We start from the raw sequence: 20247 nt of genomic DNA on the forward strand, positions 1-20247 counted from the left end.
ATTGAAGAGGCGTTTATTCAAATAAATATCATCCTAATAAGTATTAATACATTATTTAATTTAAACATCTTTTGAAACTAACTGCCGTGACAGAGTGGGCCATTTCGGCCCAAGAAAGAAGACATTACGGCTTGCAACATGGGCAGACATCTCGGTCCTAACAGGACACAGATAGCCTACAGTTATTCCTGCCAGCTTACTTAATAAAACTCAGCTATCGGGATTTCACTCGATTAATGTCTTATCATCAAATCTCCCTATGTAATTTTATAATACTATTCCCCACAATATATTCCGATTCTTTATGGCGTATATTTAATTTGATCTTTATTAATTTGCAGTATAATTTTTATTTTTTAACTACTGTACCTTTCACACGCGCGGTCAGTTCCTAAAATAAACAAAAAACTAAAATGGCTATGACTAATGGCCAACTTAAGCTCCAGTCCTACTATAGTATCTGTTTTTTTCTTCCGTCTTCCAAAGGGACACTGTATTGATTGATGGAAAGTGCCTGTTTCCAGTCACCTTTAGGGTCAAATCTATTATTTTAACTGCTCCCTTGTGTATAAAAGAGAGAAAATAGTTGAAACCAATATGCTGCAAGGTGAACTTATCATAAACCCGGAAATAACTTGACCGCCAAGAATTGAAATTGAGTAGAAAATCTACTGTTGAAATCATAAATGTTGTTAAAAAACTCTTTATAATATCTTGCTAAGATAGAAATATGGAAAAATAGCGTCGAACTGCACATTAATGTTATCAAATCTACGTTTCGCGGTACATCTGAGATAGATAAGGTAGGTATCCAAGGCGGAGATTTGTACCGAAGTTTTTGCATTGTGCTCGCCTATGTCAGAATTAACCATAATTTATATATAGATTAGAGACTTTGTATGTTCGCATATATTGTTTTATTTTTCATGAAAATCGTGAAATTAATCCGTTTACGCAAAGCTAAATTACTTTGCTGTACTTTATTTATGAAAATATTCTGATTCGAATGTATTATGTTACGAAACTAGGAAATTAAATTTGTGCAATTCGGATTATATTTTGTTTTTGTGTAAATGTCAATGTTTATACTCATGTAGAAGTAGACCTACAACTAACATAAAGAAACAAATATATACAGATATGATACAGAGAATAAACTTTTATCAACGCTGACCTATGTTAAAAACATTCAAAGTATTATTCATATTAGGCCTAGGCCTACATTACATTATAATTACGGTTATCAAACCCTCATATAAACTTTTTTTTTACACTTTTTGTTTTTCTTTTTCTTTATTTCTTCCTTATACAATCCAAATTATTTCTATATACTTTAATTTATTTGTTTTTTTTTAAAGAATTTTGTTTAACGTACTGTATACTGTTTGGTTATTCTAAATATCATTATGTTTGTTTTGATTTATTTATAACTTATATATTCTTTCTTATTTACGGTATATTCTAAATAATCATTAATTATACAATTTAAGAGAGCCAGTCACTAAAAATCAAACACTAGGTGGCAAGGGTCAAAAAATCGAATTGGCTCATATTTTGCACATTGGTAGACCTTGATGTAAGTAAACCTGATGTGTAGTTTGTTTGGTAAAATATCGCTTAGTTTTCGAGAAAATCGAAAAATAACGATTTTCGGCCAATTTTGTTAATTGTTGGTGTATAATTTACATTAAGTTTAACAGCCTGTGGAATCCAAACGTAACAACCTAGCGTTTTAATATTTTAAACTTACGTTATCTAGTACCTGGACAATAATTTAGGAAAGTTTCAAAAAATTTGAAAAAATCGTAAGATTTTTACTAATTTCAAAATTCTTTTTCATTTTTTACTCGTCTATTGCATAGTAGTTTTATTTGCTTATTTTCTCGAGCGTTAATCTAGAGTTAAATTTTTAAATAAATAAAAATAAACTAAATTTTAAATAAATGAAACCGCCACCAGATTTTCAAAGTTGTGTATTGTCATATTATTATTATTATTATCTTTTGTATGATATTTATATTTTTTTTTATATTATAATATTCAGAAAAGAAAGTGTTTTGAAGTTATTATTAAATAGTACGCATGCGTCAAATATTGCTGTTGTCACCTAAACATTATTATTATTATTATAGATTAGTTTTGACAACCTTTTCAATATAATTTAACTGTTGTTTTTGTTTACAGTATATATATACTAACATGTTTACACATTTCCTGACAAATTTCCAAAAAGTAATGACGTCATGAAACTAATTAGATTTAACAGAGCAAAAAGATTATTGAAAAGATTCTAATGTAAATATAATTTCAAACTGATTATTGACATTAGAACATGACGTAAATTAACAACTGTCTTCTGCTATCGAGTTTTTGGAAAATGAACAGATTAGCAACATGATTGCTGTTATACTGTCATTAACTATCGAACTCCGAGTGGAGAAGTAAAAGGACACATTATTCACTTGAATTGTGGGAAACTAATTAAAATGGAAAACGAATTGAATTTTGGGAAATGAATGAACTTGGATTGTGCTCTGTCTACACTATCAAACTTTATGTGACAACAAATGTGATGCGCCCATATATGGACATGATGTCATATCACTACCATATTAATATTGGATTGTGAGGAACTAATGAAATGAAACATGAATTGAATTGTGGGAAACTAGCTAAAATGGACAATGAATTGATTTTGTGGGAAATGAATTGAATTGTGGAAAACTAATTGAAATAGGAAGTGAATTGAATTGTGGGAAATGAATTGAATTGTGGAAAACTAATTGAAATTGGAAGTGAATTGAATTGTGGGAAATGAATTGAATTGTGGAAAACTAATTGAAATTGGAAGTGAATTGAATTGTGGGAAATGAATTGAATTGCATTGTGGGAAACTAATTGAGATGGGAAACAAATTGAAATAGCAAATTAATTAAATTGAATTATGGGAAATTAATTGAATTTTGGGTTCTTTGAAATTACTTTCACTATTGGATTGTGATTATAATCAACATTTAAATTAAATATTGCGACATAATCGAATGTATTGTTGAAAATTGATTGAATTGTGATTATTGATGTTAATCGAAATTTGGAAAGCGTATTTAAACTTAAATTACATTTTAGAAATGTTGTTACTGTTAATAATGAATGAAACATGTGAACCACAACATTTAAGAAAGAATTTTGGAAGCAACGTGAGACTACTGTACTCCACCAAAAATAATTGAAATTGGTTGAAGACGAAAGAATGAAGTTGTATTTAGAAATGTCAGTACATACAAACATTTTAGAAAATCAATCTAGTCTATAGTTTATTTGAAAACAAACATGTTAATCGGTGATTTACGGAAGACAACAAAGTAAAATAAGTTTTTCATTTTTATAAAGTAAAATAAGGTCTTGTGCAGCACATTGCGTCTTATATTCATTACTGTGTGTGCAAGAACACCTTTTGAAAGTTGAAAGACTATCTCATGTAAATCCAAGATGTGGAGTGTTTTGTAATAAAACCAACAAGGAGGGAGATGATCCAATTATTCTTTTGTGCCAAAGTGTTAATGTTAAGATTCCCACACACATTGCTTAAGAGGCACAAATGTTCTGCTTCAGTTTGAGGTATACGTGCAACGAGTACACCCTGTCCTAACTGCGCATGGTAGGTGCAAGATTTTCTAGATTCTAGACTATGTTTAGACTTAACATTAGTAAAAGATGAATATGTTGGGACATATGGCGTTTCATACGTATAATACTTGAGCTTTCCAGACACAATTTAAACTCCGACTTAAACTGGTGGACTAACATGGAAAAAAAAAAATTGGGACAGTATTGTCTGCAGGCGATGGCTTGTAATGTAAACCTGTATTGAATTCATTTTATTTAACCTTAATACGATATTATTACCGCGTTCCTCTGGGAAATCAAACGCAACATTACGGTAGGCGCTGATAAACAGGCTAAAAAGGCTTTTCTGTTTACCATACATCAAAATCGTTATTTAATAATAACTTACCACATTGTAAGAATTTCGAAAACTTCTATATTACAATTTCGGAAACCTCTAATGAATGATTAGGCCTATATTATTCGCAAATTATAGAGAGAAAAAAAATTACATTTTTAATAAAGATGTCGTAAAAGACATTTACCTCCTACTAAAATAACCCTCAACTCCTTCCCCCTACCTCCCCCCTCCCCCACCTATTCCGCCTCTCCACACGAAAACACCACCACCCACATCTTACAAATTAAAACCTATACGATTAGTATTGCTTGACGTCATCGTCGATTGTTAATTAGTTTGCGCTTTTCGAGATTTCCTTGCTTTATACCTGACAGCGTATAAAAAGTATGTGTGAACATCAAGAAATGTGAAATTTCAAAATATATATGCATTATTAATGTTTGACAATAAGGCTATAGTGAAGGATGAAAAACGTTTATGATGCACTCATCTCAAATTGATATTAAGTTTACTGTAATTTCAATCCCCTTACAATGCTGGGCTTTGCTGCGAGAGCGTACACATCCTGTTGTGATGTTCAAAAGGCAATACAGAGACGGTATAATAAACAATAATAGAAGATAAGAGAAGATTCTAGATAGAGTATAGAGGACACAATTCATTGGTGATGTACTCCTTTCAGTATTAGATATTAAGAGAGAGGTAGTATTAGGATCAGACCAAGGACATCATGATGTTTTGTTGCCTTTTTTTGGAAGGAAGTATTAGACATTCAGTTAATATACATTTTTTAAGAAAGATGAAATTAGAAGAGGGGGATAGTTCGGTTCAGATCAGTGATGCTAATAAACGATGTGTAATAACTGCGAGTTTATTACACCATGATGTGTTTCTCCGACATTATACAGTGAAGTCATCGGGAACAAAGCGACCTCATTGTATCCGTGGGGGGAAATAATGATGATATCATTTACCTATCAATGATCATAACATTGATGTCAGTAATCATGATGTTATAGGTATTAATATTAACATCATCATCGTAAAGATCTCGTATAGCTAGTTCATTGTGTATTGACAAAGAATAGAGAGAGATTACAATCTATTTAATGTGTATTGGTAATTTACAACGTATAATAGCGATCAATGGATTACGGTATGGCCACTATGATGAAAACTGGTGTCTTTAATATTGTTATGTGAAGTCTAATAATTACGAATTGTTTCTTGTTTAATCGTAGTTATTAGAGACCTCGGACTTAGATCCTCTAATCTATTTACTATGTCTCTTTAAATTCTATTAACTCTGGCATTTACGCTTGATACAGATCTGTATCAACAAGATGTACTTAATGTACATTACTTATTAACTTAGCAGTGAAGTAAACTTATTACGAAATTATAAGTTTGCTTGGGATATTTCTTCAAACATAAGCCCCAATCTTAGCAAATATCTCAGCTTCGAGGTTGAGGCTGAACGGTGTGTCACATGCCTATGGAGTAGGACATGATCCTTTTCATCCTATCTGAGTCATTGTCCAAAGTAAGCCTACAGTAGTTCTATTTTTTTACATCGTTTTATGAGAGTAATGGGTTGACACCAGTCTTTTTGAACTTTTATAACGATTATATGTATGCTAATAATTCTTATTGTTCTTAAAGGAGTTAATGAAAATTCATCAAAACTCGGAAAATTTGATTCGCCGTTTGAAGATAATCATAATAGCGACTTTAATTGGCAAAAACTTCCAAATGCTATCTTCAGTGGTCTGTTTGCTTACTCGGGTTGGTGAGTATAAACTTTATTCAAACAATAATCAAATGAAGTCTGCATGCAACAAATATGTTGAATGATGAGAATGTTTTCATAGATTGACGACAACATTCATTCCTCGAATGTTTGTACCTAGCGTACACCGGTCTCCCGTACCCGCAATGAACCCCTTTCTTTATATCTATGCCGTTTATGCATCGCTCAATTATATTAATTGATCATGCATAACGGATTGTAACTAGTGCCATCACAGTTATATTGAACGGCTGAGAAAAGTTGAATACTGTACAGTTGTTTTCAACAAAAATAATTATTCAAAATCACTTCATTCAACAAGTAGGCAGGCCTCCTACAAACACATTCATTACACATACTATACATTATTGTTTAACTATTATTAACAAAAGTACCTGCTTCTTACATTTGAATCTGAAGTCAAATACAAGGGTAGGCTAAAGGAAAATGTGTCGTTTTTGTCGGATTCTAGAGCAATTATAGACGACAGGTTGGTTTTCTATTGTATTTTAACCGTTGAATGATACGAAATAACATACGGAATCAACAAAAAATATTCATATAGGCCAACTGTAGTATCAACCAATGGCACGGGCATAATGTCATAACGCGGTATAATGATAAATACACTGATGCGGTAATTTGAGAACAAACATGTCATGATCGTATCAAGAATAGCACCTTCTCTGTATATATTGCATGAAAGCCACTTCTATAGCGAGATTCGTATCTGCAACATCTCGCTTATTCTCAATTGTTGGTACCATGTCATAATCTTTGGTACAGGATTTATACGAAACGCTTGTCGGCCTTCGAAATATCCATATCATTTTACCGCTGTAATCTAATCCATATCCTTTTATATGCAAATATCTAAATTATTTGTTGCTGTTTTTTATCTTGCCATAATTGTTGGTATCTGACCAACTGACGAAACGAAGTAGTGTAAAGGAAATTTAAGATCACAGTACAAGAAATGTGGTGATGTCATTATAGCAATTGAAAGGTAATTAATGCTAATTGCTAATAATTAAACAATAACCGACGTATTGTACAGTACAAAAAAATGTGAATACATTTTTTAAAATAGCAATTTTCTAAGCCGAGAGATTTTTACGTTGCTATTCCGAATTAATTTTGTTTAAGGCAATACAGCAAAACATATCCATCACAAAACGTCTGAAATAGAACACAGTGATTTATACGAGTATTGTATTATCCTGCCTCTTTACGCATGATAAATAATTAAGAAAGATTGGTTCACTGTCTCGAGTCTTTTTGCTGATGTATGGAATTAATAATACGGTAGAATCATTCATTGTCATTTTAGAAATGTTGACAAAACTGCTTGTTCCATTTAATCCCGAAGGCAATATTATAGAGACGTTACAGAACTTAACAAATAACATCATTGTCAACAATAACTTTGAATATATATGTTTTATTACAGACTATCTTCTCTGTATATTTTGTATTGTAATTTGCAAAAAGCTGGCGTGTACATGTTCGCATTTGAAGACTAAAACTACTCGACTGCACACATTCCAGGCAGACCTAACCATTCCATAACACATCCCAAAATATTTAAAAAAACTAAAGTACTTACCCATTCAACCAAACAGCTGGCTTGTAGAAAAGCCCTGTCACAACCTATTTGAAAATAAGGCCGTACCGTATACTCTCAGTAGACAGCCACAATAACTAATGTGTGCGGTTTTTTTCTTCTCTTGGGGAAATTCGGCCATTTATTCATTCACATGCGATCACAGTTCAATACATAACATTGACCAATATTTTAAAAAATTGCTGTTTATTACTTTCTAAACTGTACAAAGGTCATTTGAAAGAAAGTTAAATTGTTGCAATTGAATACTACGAAATTAATAGAAATAAGTATTGTTGTAAATTCATATTTTAATTGTTGTAAAAGAAATGACCTTATTGAAATGTACAAGATTTATGTGTTTTCAATATTCATATGGGCATATAGAAAACCTTGCTATAAAATGATGTCACATGTTGAAAATAAAATCTTCAACAATACGTGTCTCAGATTTGGTATGTTGGTACAAAGGTTGTAGTTAGCAGACAAGAAACTGCAGTTGGTGTTGATTGTCTCTAGACATAATACCGTAGAATATCGAGTGTGTGAACGCGACCCTAGTCCAAGGTTACTCGTCGGTTACTCACGACCAAGTTAGACTGTGATTTCAGGTGCGTTTGGTACAGATATCCAGCCGAGGCCTGGGAGTTAAAAGCTCACCTCCTCATGAAAAAACATTCGAGTTCTCTTTAAGAAAGTTCAGCTGCAGATGTATGGATTATCTTAAGGATAGAATATCAAGAGTTTTTTATTTTTGTAACGGACAGCAAATAAATTGTTTTTAGCTAAAAGCTTGTTTGACGTATTTAAAATGGAAATACATGTTGCCGATCAGAATATTCGAAATTGATAATGCGTGATGTCAATTCTCTTCTACGTTATAAAAGCGAGATTTTCAGTTTGTGACAATCAAAACCTGTACCGTAACGAATAAGTCAAAAATACGCATGCGCACATTTATCTCCTGGTTCTCAACTTTGCCAATCGAGGTCCACATTTCATATGTAAATTCCAAAAATGAAAAAGAAACAAAATAAGTAACATGCTTTTTTTAAAGATAGATCAAATGTTATGATACACTAAAAAAAAAATAGCCATATTTTTCTTCCTGAGTATCTTGATTTCTAATTTTTTTTTTTCCATAACCCCTTCCATGAAGGTTTTCAAATTATAGTTTTAAACACCCCAGTACAATTCTAGATATACTCCGTCACTCATCCGAACACCTTCCGGGATGATTCAAATATCTTCCCAGTAAAAATCTGGTCATTTCGATATCCCACTACCCTCAACACACAACCAGATAATAATTCTTAGTATATCTTTTTTCATCGATAGGCAGTTTTATGTTCAGACGACGGAAGAGATACGAAACCCTAACAGGTAAGAAACTTTTAAGATTGTTATTGTTGCTAACATGTAAAAACATAACTCTATAATATTACTGTAATAATAGAATTAACACTGAATGTTGTTGAATAAGTTGTGTAACGTGCATCGAAATTTGTTTTGCACCAGTTTGAGGTTTTTTCCGAAATTTGAATAATAAAAAACTATTTTCAGAAACTATGAGTCGTTAAATTAAAACATTTAGTTTGTCGTAGTATCAGTAATTGTTTCATACCTTGCTTTGTAATAATGAATAAATAATTACATTGCTAGAGCAAATTAGACCATGATTCTATACATAAAATGCATACCCATTATTGGATTAATCGGTCAAAAAACAAGAACCAATTTATAACCGTTTTCTTAGTTTGCCAACAAAATAAATAGCATTTGTATTCCTAATTATGTAGAACTGTGTCATTCGGAGGAAAATATAGCCGGAGGAAAAACAATATAAAGATTGATGTATCAGTTTGGACTCGAGCGTCAGGACAATAATATCAAATAAATCAAAGTATATAGTGACTCGTCTACTTAAATAATGTACGTAAAAGTACGTCGTAAGTCGGAATTTAATTTACTTGTACGGACGATACGCACGATCTGATATTCCATCCATTTGTTCGTTCGAGCTTTTAAAAATGTTTACTCACTAAAAAAAATGTAGTTGTACTAGTATGTATAGGCCTATTGATTGCCACACACTCCGTTCATATTTCTTTGGTTATTTCTATTAGTGTTTACATTGCTTTATTTCCTAATACTCTTTCAATAGTTCAGGTTTATTTCATCAAATCGTTTAGAACCATCTGCTGCATTTGTCTTGTTTTGTGGATTACTATTAAGGGTGAATTAAAGTCATCTGGCCATACCCCTTGTTCATTTTTCTTTGGTTATTTATGTTAGTTTTAGGATTGCTTAATTTCCTAATACCCTTTCAATAGTTCAGATTATTTCATTTAATCATAAAAGGTAACTTGTGGCGTGGTCTGATTTTTTTATATATTATTTTTTATTTTTTAACCTTGTTGTTTTGAAAGCTCATGTAATTTCTCCTTATGGAGATAATAAAGTATTATCTCCTACATTTGACTTCTTTTGTGGGCAACTGTTAAGGATAGTGAAATCGTCTGTCCACACTCCGTTATCTATTAGTTTTGACATTGCTTTATTTCCTAATACTCGACTCATTCAAAATCCAGGTTATTTCATCAAACCTTTCAGACTCTCCACTATCTGCTGCACTTGGCTTCCTTTGGCTTTCAACTCTGTCATATCCACTGATTTTCTTTTCAAAGAATTATTTTCGTCTCTTTTCTTAATCCACGCCGAGAGTGTTAAAGAGTCGCTATCCAATTGAGTTTGAACAATACAATGAAAGCCCCAGTGGTCTAATGGTTAGGACATCTGCATATCAAGCAGGCGGTCCGAGTTCGAGTCTCGGTTGGGGCATTCTCACAGATTTCCTCATCTTTATCGTTTCAAATTAATTAATTAAATTTCAGTATATCACCGGGCGGTTTCGAATTAATGTTCTTTGCCTACTGTGTTTATATATGTATATATATATATATATAACTTTTTCTCATTCTCACAGATTTCCTCATCTTTATCGTTTCAAATTAATTAATTAAAAATTTCAGTATATCACCGGGCGGTTTAGAATTAATGTTCTTTGCCTGATGAGTTTATATATATAAAAGTATCTCTTCGGAGATCCCGCCTCGTGAATAAAAATACTGTAAGATGAGGGCGTATCAATTTGATCTCTGGTGCGCGTGCGTACAACTGAGGACTAGTGCTGTTCCGCCGTACCACGCCGAGAATGTTAAAGAGTCGCTATCCAATCGAGTTCGAACAATACCATGAAAGCCCCAGTGGTCTAATGGTTAGGACATCTGCATATCAAGCAGGCGGTCCGAGTTCGAGTCTCGGTTGGGGCGACTTTTTCTCATTCTCACAGATTTCCTCATCTTTATCGTTTCAAATTAATTAATTAAAAATTTCAGTATATCACCGGGCGGTTTAGAATTAATGTTCTTTGCCTGATGAGTTTATATATATAAAAGTATCTCTTCGGAGATCCCGCCTCGTGAATAAAAATACTGAAAGATGAGGGCGTATCAATTTGATCTCTGTTGCGCGTGCGTACAACTGAGGACTAGTGCTGTTCCACCGTACCACGCCGAGAATGTTAAAGAGTCGCTATCCAATCGAGTTTGAACAATACCATGAAAGCCCCAGTGGTCTAATGGTTAGGGCAACTGCATATCAAGCAGACGGTCCGAGTTCGAGTCTCGGTTGGGGCGACTTTTTCTCATTCTCACAGATTTCCTCATCTTTATCGTTTCAAATTAATTAATTAAATTTCAGTATATCACCGGGCGGTTTAGAATTAATGTTCTTTGCCTGATGAGTTTATATATATATATATATATACGTTTATAGTGTCTAATTATAATATAAATCAATTGAGAAAACTTCAGTGTCAGTAATTTCGTCGTATCTCTTGTCTGTATTTAATTTATTTTCAAACGATAAAAATGATTTGGACAGGTTAACTGAAACCTGCCATAACTACATCATATCTTAATAAATTATGTAAAAGATAATAATACTGTCACTGTACTATAATATGAAATATTAACAGTCACTAGAATATATCATATATTAATATTTTACGATTTGATCATATTTAATCAGTTAAAATTGCTATAATCTATATTATTAGATAAATAAGGATTGTAAATAAATTGGCCATTAATGTTAATCACTTATATTGTAAACCTACTGTGCGAAATCATACAAGTCAGCAGTAAATTTGAAGATTATTGTGATCCTTTCTCAAACAATTCTATTGGTTAAATGGTCATTTTTAATATCGGTTGTAGTGCTTATTATTTAAGTTAATCTTCAACACTTTTTTTAGATGATTCGTCCTCCATTCGTCCTCCATTCGGCCTCCATTCGGCCTCCATTAGGCCTCCATTCTGCCTCCAATCGGCCTCCATTAGGCCTCCATTCGGCTTCCATTCGGCCTCCATTAGGCCTTCTATTTAAACAGCTTGGAGATAAAACTCGTGTGTCGTAACGCCTTGACAATACTTTCATCATATTCACCTTCAGAGTAAAGCACCATTTACTTATTTTGATCATTTGAAAGTAGAATAATATAATAAGGGTTATTATGCTTGTAATCATAGGTTTTTCTGTCTTATAAAAGTTATTTCTAGTCGGCTCCGCGTACGAAATCGGAACGCTGCATTTTTAAGGGCCTAGCTTTCTGCGATAATTCAAAATGGAAGCAGCGGATTAATTGAGTACAAGTTTACTTAGGACAATAATAATGTTATAAAAAACAAATAATCTCGTTTTCGCGTTAAATAGACCAGTCAATATTTCAACTCATGAAATATTCTCACTGGTCCATTTAATTCATAAGCAAATTTAGTATTTTGTGTCAGATTGGAAACCCTAGTATGTAAACTTGTTATGACACTGTTTACTCGGAAGGACCATTTAAGTTTGAAATAATATGCTGGTTTTAGTGTATTCAAGTTATCTTCACTGTAATTTAGCTATTTTGTTATTTATGTCCTCGGCCACAATTACTCATTTTGAATGTCGTTGTATCGCTTACACACTAAAATATTCTGCTATATACAAAGCATTTGATAGGAACATAAAGTATAATTATTCGCTTCTGGCATTTCTTTCCTCTAGTTTTATTATGTATACTATAATATTCATGATAATACCTGACCATCGAGGGAATATTGTTTTATCATGTTTATTCCACAACAATTTTTTCTTTTTCTTTTGCTTTAAAATTCATATAGATAATTTCTTCTGTGATATTCATGTTAAAGATGAATGAAGGGAACAGTGAGGCGGAGTTAAAGATGAAAGGAGGGAACTATTAGGCGGAGTAAAGATTAAGGGAGGGAACAGTGAGGCGAAGTTAAAGATGTAGAGAAGGAACAGTGAGGTGGATTTAAAGATGAGGGGAGAGAAAAGTGAGACGGAGTTAAAGTTGAAGGGAAGAAACATTGAGGCGGGGTTAAAGGTGAACGGATGGAACAGTGAGGCGGAGTTAAAGATGAAGGGAGGGAACAGTGAGGCGGAGTTAAAGATGAGGGGAGTGAATAGTGAGGCGGAGTTAAAGATGAAGGGAGGAAACAGTGAGACGGAGTTAAAGATGATGGGAGGGAACAGTGAGGCGAAGTTAAAGATGAGGATAGTGAATAGTGTGGCGGAGTTAAAGATGAAGGGAGGGAACAGTGAGGCGGACTTAAAGATGAGGGGAGGGAACAGTGAAGCGGAGTTAAAGATGAAGGGAAGGACCAGTGAGGCGGACTTAAAGATGAGAGAGGGAACAGTGAGGCGGAGTTAAAGATGAAGGGAGGGAACAGTGAGGCGGACTTAAAGATGAAGGGAGGGAACAGTGAAGCGGAATTAAAGATGAAGGGAGGAAACAGTGAGACGGAGTCAAAGATGAAGGGAGGGAGCAGTGAGACGGAGTTAAAGATGAAGGGAGGGACCAGTGAGGCGGACTTAAAGATGAGGGAGGGAACAGTGAATCGGACTTAAAGATGAGGGGAGGGAACAGTGAGGCGGACTTAAAGATGAGGGAGGGAACAGTGAGGCGCACTTAAAGATGAGGGGAGGAAACAGTGAGGCGGACTTAAAGATGAAGGGAGTGAATAGTGAGGCGGAGTTAAAGATGAAGGGAGGGAACAGTGAGGCGGAGATAAAGATGAATGGAAGGAACAGTGAGGCGGGGTTAAAGATGAACGGAGGGGACAGTGAAGCAGACTTAACGATGAGGGGAGGGAACAGTGAGGCGGGGTTAAAGATGAACGGAGGGAACAGTGAGGTGGACTTAAAGATGAAGGAGGGAACAGTGAGGCGGACTTAAAGATGAAGAGAGTGAATAGTGAGGCGGAGTTAAAGATGAAGGGAGAGAACAGTGAGGCGGAGTTAAAGATGAGGGGAGGGAACAGTGAGACGGAGTTAAAGATGAGGGGAGGGAACAGTGAGACGGAGTTAAAGATGAAGGAAGTAATTAAATATATAAAGGAAAGGATATTTATAAGATGATGATTCTTTTTATATGTGTTGTTCTTGTTTTGATATTTGAATGCCAGTATCGTGCCGCTGTACAGTAATTAATTATTATAAAACAATCGCAATCCCGGCTATTCGTAATTATATTCGACATAGCTAGCTAGTAATAGTGTAAGCTTATGCAGGCCTATTCATGACCATACATTTCAACATTCTGACTTCATTTTTTCACACGCAAGCCGTGTGCTTCCTCAGTACACGATTCTACCGTGACCAAGTCACAATCTTTTAAACAGAAAAATTTGGGACATGGATATTAAAGATGGAGTTAAACAAAGGATATGGAGTTACTACAGTGTCAAGTAGTATTATCTTGTGCAAGAAACTGAAATAAATATATCTTAGAAGCAGCATTTTTTAAGAGGAACACAATCATGTAATGGCGTGAAAATTCTGTCGATACAGAGTGTCTCCGGACACGCCAATTTGATGGCGGGTCCGAGGGTTAATGGCTTAAAATGTGTAATATACCACGGTGATGAAGTCGAGAGAAAATGGAAGATAATGTCTTAAATTAAAATCACTACATTTTAAATTGCGGACACATTTGCCAGCGAGCGTATATTGCGGCTTAAACTTAATTCCATAATCGTAAAAAGAAAATACACTAGTTTGGCGCATGCGAACGGTACACAAGTACAAAATATTATCTTTGTGTGTCATACCAGCGTTACATCCGAAGTTTGTGAAGTGCTTGTGTTATTTTAACAAGTTAACGCTCATCTTCCGTTTCATTGATTCCGATACAACTCCGATGTAACTTTAACTCCGATGCAATGTTAGACAAGCGCGTCCCCGTCGGGAGTATATCTAATGTTTTAAAGGTCTTTCACACCTGTTATTGGTACGGTTCCGGTCCGGCACCCGCAAATCAAATCCAACGTCAATGTTTCGTTTTTTCGCCGCTCCACGCGGCCGGCTATGCAGCGCCAATCGATAAGCGCAAAGTCACTTGAAAACGAAACGTTGACGTTCGATTTCCGTTGCCGCTGCCGGACAAGAACCGTGCCGGAACAGTTGTGTGAAAGACCATTTACGCGTGATTTCTTTACCGCGATGTAACTCCGATAGAGAATAGACCTATAACATAGCTAATGTCTGATTTCTTATTTACTATCAAAAATCATCCATCACTCTCAAGATTTCGATGACGTTTGTTAAGCACATTTGTCGATGCTACACATGTTACGTAATTTATAGCATTTCATGGAACGTATCTAGAACAATGTTTTGTTTAAAATATATTTAACGGTAGTTTGTGACGTAAAAGTTTCAGAGGCCTACATTTCTGACGACATGTGTTTGCATAAAACTGTTGAACCGTCTCGGTGTGGAAGTGTCATATTTAACTACCCTGCCGTATTTTAGAATTACTTGTTTTTATATCTTCTTCTAAGAAGATAATCTTCGATCTAGACTAGTGTAATAGTAGGCCTAATACCAATAAACTATATGCTGTACGACAATATGATATGACCAACCATAATGGTATGTATTCTCTTTGCTCTTTGCCTGCTTTCAGACAACGCGCTTGTTTGAAATAACAGTCTTAGAGAACGATATTTAGTCGCGTGCGTGCAACGCGACTCTATAGCTCACTATAGTCGCGTGTGCAAATTTGAGTTAGTGTTTACCAGCCGACCGACATAGTGAGAGAGATTACTCAAAATGAAGAGAACGTATGCCTATGTATTGTAGTGTTCACGCGACTTGACTATAGTTCACTATGCCGGTCGGTTGGTCGGTCGGTAAACACTGTATATGGCCTTGTTTAAGTTGGTTTCGGTCAAACTAAGGAGTAGATGAATGGTTCGAAGTCGAAAATGTTTTGCTGTAGGCCTATATGTATGCATATATCTTTGAGAATGAAGTCCACTAAAAAAAACACCACATAAATAAATAACTGCCAATTGAAAAAGAACGTGATGCGTGCGTGCGGCCGTCTAATGTTATTTCTTTAGTCTAAGAACATAGACATTAGGCTACTTGGCCCTTATTTCTTAAATCACATTTTTACGTGTATTTTAGATGTTTGGTTGGATACTATTGACGGTACCGTCGGAACGTTAGTTTGTGCAGGATTTTCTGCCGCGGTCATTGACTAAGAAACAAATAATGTCGTCTTACTTTCGTACACTTGCCAGATGTATTTTTTTAAATATTGCATTTACTGATTACTTCTTCATTATTCATGAATTTCGTGTAACGCGAGTAATATTCGTGTACCACGCGAGTACCAGTTGTTACAGTACATGTTACATAACTGTAGATATTTTACGCAATGAAGTTTGCATGACTGTGACGAAGATCTGTATAGTACTGTGATGAACGTATCCGATTCTCAAATATTTATGCCCAAAATCTTTAAAATTTGCTTTTAATTCCAGCATCATCCAGCCTACATTACGTTAATATTTTTTTAAATAGTAGAATGTAAATTGATTGGCATTTTGAACTAGAATGGCACATGGGTTATCAGAGACACAATCAGCAATTAAAAACTTCGTTTATACAGGGATTACACGCTGTGTTTAAATTAGGATTTAACCGTATTACACGACATTGACAATCTATTTGACTGATAGAGTGACATAGAAGAAAAATTGACTCGTGAATAGTGCCCTCAAATTTCTAGGGAAAAAAAGTGTATTGCCAAAGTTTGTTTACAAGTAAAGTTGTAGGCCTATTATCGTATCTTGTCGGTCACAGCTGTTTGGTTGTGATTACGTTTCTTGGGAAGAATTCTGTCATTCCAAAATCAGCGAACACATTTCTGAGCACACAAGTGTTTAATTTAGCGCAATGTGAAATATGTTTAAACCGTTTGCCACTGACTTAACGTTATGGGTGGTGCGGTGATTACTGGTTTCGTAGCCTAGATACACTCGATAGAGTTACACAGCACCCGTGTCCTGTCAATCAAATACACTTAACTTGTTGTCGTCAATCCACGGGAAACGTCATTTTTTAGGTATGGAGTATGACGTTTCAACAAGTTTCCATAATACTCAGATCCATAATATTGATTTAAAAAAAGACAGAGGGCGTGTGTAGAATATTATTTTAAATGACCAGTGTGGTGATTTGTTAATTGGAGTCGTGCTCCAAAACATTCACTTCATGTAAACTATATAACTAGTAATTTATGGCTGATTATGACTACTAACTAGGCCTATGTTTACATGTTATACTCATACAAGCAGTCGTCGATAGCGGTAACTTATAGGTAAACCTAACCTATATACTGTTATCCCGTACCGTGTACTAGACTATACGCCTTCAGTGGTTTTTATTTTTCAATGAATTATGTTTATGTTTTTAGCAATTGAATATTTAAAAAACCTATGTAATGTATACTATTAATTCGTATTCCTCTTGTAAACCTTCATCGGCAAGCCCCGTGGGTGCCTCGGAATCATGTATTGACAGAATTAGAGTGAATCAAATCAATAAACAAACAAGTTATACTACAAATAACTCGCTTTGAAATGATAATGTCATATAATTGTATCGAGCATACTGGTTCGTGTACTACAATATGAAACTCTGCGACGGGATTCGAACCTGCGATCTCTAACTTACAGGACGAGCATCTTCTGTTTCATGATGCAAGAAATATTAGGGCAGTAATTTTAGAAAAACATCAGTTTAGGAAACAATACTTTGCTGACGCAAATTCAAACTGTTTTTAATCACCTATTATTAATCCTTATAAGTATGGCAAATCAGGGAAAGATTGAACTCTTCCCTGGGCAAATTAAAATATAATTTGTGAATGCTGAATTATACAGTCAAATATTCATAAAACACTTATTTAGAAGTAGTTGAATGCAATAAAAATAATTATAATTTCGTTAAATACTATTTCTCAAGAGGTAGCAGCGTATCTTTAAAACTGTTGCTGATTTTCTCTTTGAACGACCGCAGATGAGTTTGTTGTCTATTCGTATGTAAGTGAAAGTTACCGCGAATTAGAAATCATTTAATTATTTCCGCACAGTGATTTAATTTCATATATTTATTTGACCAACAAACTATAATGTATAATGTACAATGTTACAGAGATGAATTGATCAGCCACTGCTAAATAATATTACTATAACTTTAAGAGTCAGCAGTCCCATGACCTTACCCAAAACACATTTATAATTCAATAATATATTTAGACGTGTAATAGGCATATATATAATTATATAGGCCTACAAGAAAAAATTAAAACATTACATACACAATATATGAAATTAAATTACGCAGAGTCTAGTGTTAGATAGCAGACACTGAATATGCCTTATAAAAGATTAATGATTTTCTGCAAGAAAGCCAGATGTTGGCTGAATGTTTTATTAATTATAGACTTCAGTTTGAAAACAATCATTATTTGTTGGAGTTTATAAGAGGTAAGCAATAGTTAGAGGGTCCAGGTTTAGTTCTTGCAATCTTGGAATCCGTAGTGTTTAATGTCCTGCTTGTTTGTCAGGATCCTGTATATTTCTGGGATCATGCCTTCTTCCTTTTCCCCCAGATTTATTGTTATTTATATTTTATTCCATTATTGTTTCAATCCTAAAAAGGACGAGAATAAATGTTATTTTGAATTGAATTGAATTGAATCTCGGATTTTCAGAGAAAGTTTTTGGTAAAAAAATACGTTCAAGGGTTGCACATGCGCGAGTTGGTGATGTAATACTTTCGTTGGTCGTCGTCAAAAGCTCAAAGACGTCAGTAGTGGATACAGTGGATGAGCCATTCTCTCGTTTCATGTTCACATCAGAAGCTACCGCTAATCAAATAAAACGTATTTCTCATTACCGTAACTGCAATTTTTTTTTTTTTTTTAAATGTACTTTCTTTTTAGATCCCATTTACCTATGTTAATAATATTACTATACCACTAACAGCTACTGCTAATTCTTTAATTGTATTTCTTACATCTATACACAATAACTAAAAATCGATAATCTAGTATTTCAATTCCACTTTAAATACATAATGTTCTGCTGTTTTTTTTAAAACTCACTACCGTATGTTATGAAATTGCTTCATCGTAATCATTTATTTGATCATAATCAATATAGATATATTTATAATGATAATAACAGTAATTGAATTATAAATGTAATGATGGAGGTGATGTAATTGATAATGACCGAGTTTTTCTAAAACATCTACATGGAAAAATGGAAGAAAATATTAAATATTAGATCATAATTTATATTATCGGTCAATATCTATATGTCAATATGTTGTTTTGTTATTTGTAGATTCCTGCTTTTATATTAGGCCTATATTTTATTTTATGTCTTTCAACCCTGTTAATGGTGACGTGTGGGGTGATGATGAAATAAAATAAATTAAAAAAATTTCTAGAGACAATCAACACCGTGCAGTATTGTGTCTGCTGACTGCAACACGTGCATACCATAGTGTCAGGAGTGGCTATATCCAATGTGACAATGTTCCTGTCAGAAGACTCGGTATACTGTATGATGTTTCGATTCGAGACATGACAGAGCCATCGTTAATCTTAAAACCCTAACCTATAAAACTCTTCTTATTTTTACAGAACAATACCAGTTGCAACAATAATATCTATGGTATTTGCTACAATCATTTATATATTAACAAATATCGCATACTTTGCTGTTATAACGCCAGAGGAGATGATGGCGTCTGACGCCGTAGCATTGGTTAGTACACTTTACGTTTTAGCATTAACTTACTATGCTGTAGAACTTTAGAACATTCTATACTATCAAACTAGTTTGACAACAAAAATGTGATGTGCCCAAATATGGTATTAACATGACATCATCATGGCACTTTATACATAACGTTTAATAGTGTAGACAGAACACCCCTATTGACCCGCAATTGTAACACCTGACCAATCCATATTCAGGGGACATCCACATTTTGTTGGTTCCCGAAGGTGTCTCCTAATAGGTTTTGATTGTACTATGATGAGGTTTCTTACCCGATGTTTTATTAACTATGGTGATGGACATCATCAAGATAATGAAGACAAAGTGTGGTTTGTTTAGTTTATTCAACAATATTTCGGTTAATTTTATTCACACAAAAATTAAACCATTTTAACATAGGACTAGTGTAAACAGAATAGAACTCTTAAATGAACGCCTTCGGGGCGGCTCGACAAAGTGTCCCCTTGCTGCAGTAAACATATATTAACTGCCGTTAATTTAACAAAAAAGTGTCCCTTTGTCAACTTGGGTTGTCCCAAACGAGAGGTTCTACTGTACGTCTATCGTGCAGTCTCATTTTAGGTATGCATGTGCATTTTGGAAACTGTGCATATTTAGAAAGTTTTTTCGAATCTCAATTAAATTATGTTGTATTAAAAGTGAATCTGTT

At 34.1% G+C, this 20247-nt stretch overlaps 1 protein-coding gene and 1 non-coding gene across 2 annotated transcripts in view; both read left to right on the plus strand.

The window, feature by feature from the left end:
- Positions 1–20247, plus strand: part of LOC144849810 (cystine/glutamate transporter-like) — a 62721-nt gene that overhangs the window by 32394 nt on the left and 10080 nt on the right. The window contains exons 3-5 of the mRNA XM_078706882.1: positions 5630–5756; positions 8698–8742; positions 19439–19562. Of these exons, the coding sequence (XP_078563008.1) occupies positions 5630–5756; positions 8698–8742; positions 19439–19562 (296 nt within the window). The remainder of the gene's footprint in view (positions 1–5629; positions 5757–8697; positions 8743–19438; positions 19563–20247) is intronic.
- Positions 10129–10200, plus strand: Trnad-auc (transfer RNA aspartic acid (anticodon AUC)). Its single transcript has one exon. It is a non-coding gene; the product is annotated as a tRNA-Asp (tRNA).

Source organism: Antedon bifida, chromosome 8 (genome assembly GCF_963402885.1).
Source record: "Antedon bifida chromosome 8, ecAntBifi1.1, whole genome shotgun sequence".
Lineage (NCBI taxonomy): Eukaryota > Metazoa > Echinodermata > Crinoidea > Comatulida > Antedonidae > Antedon > Antedon bifida.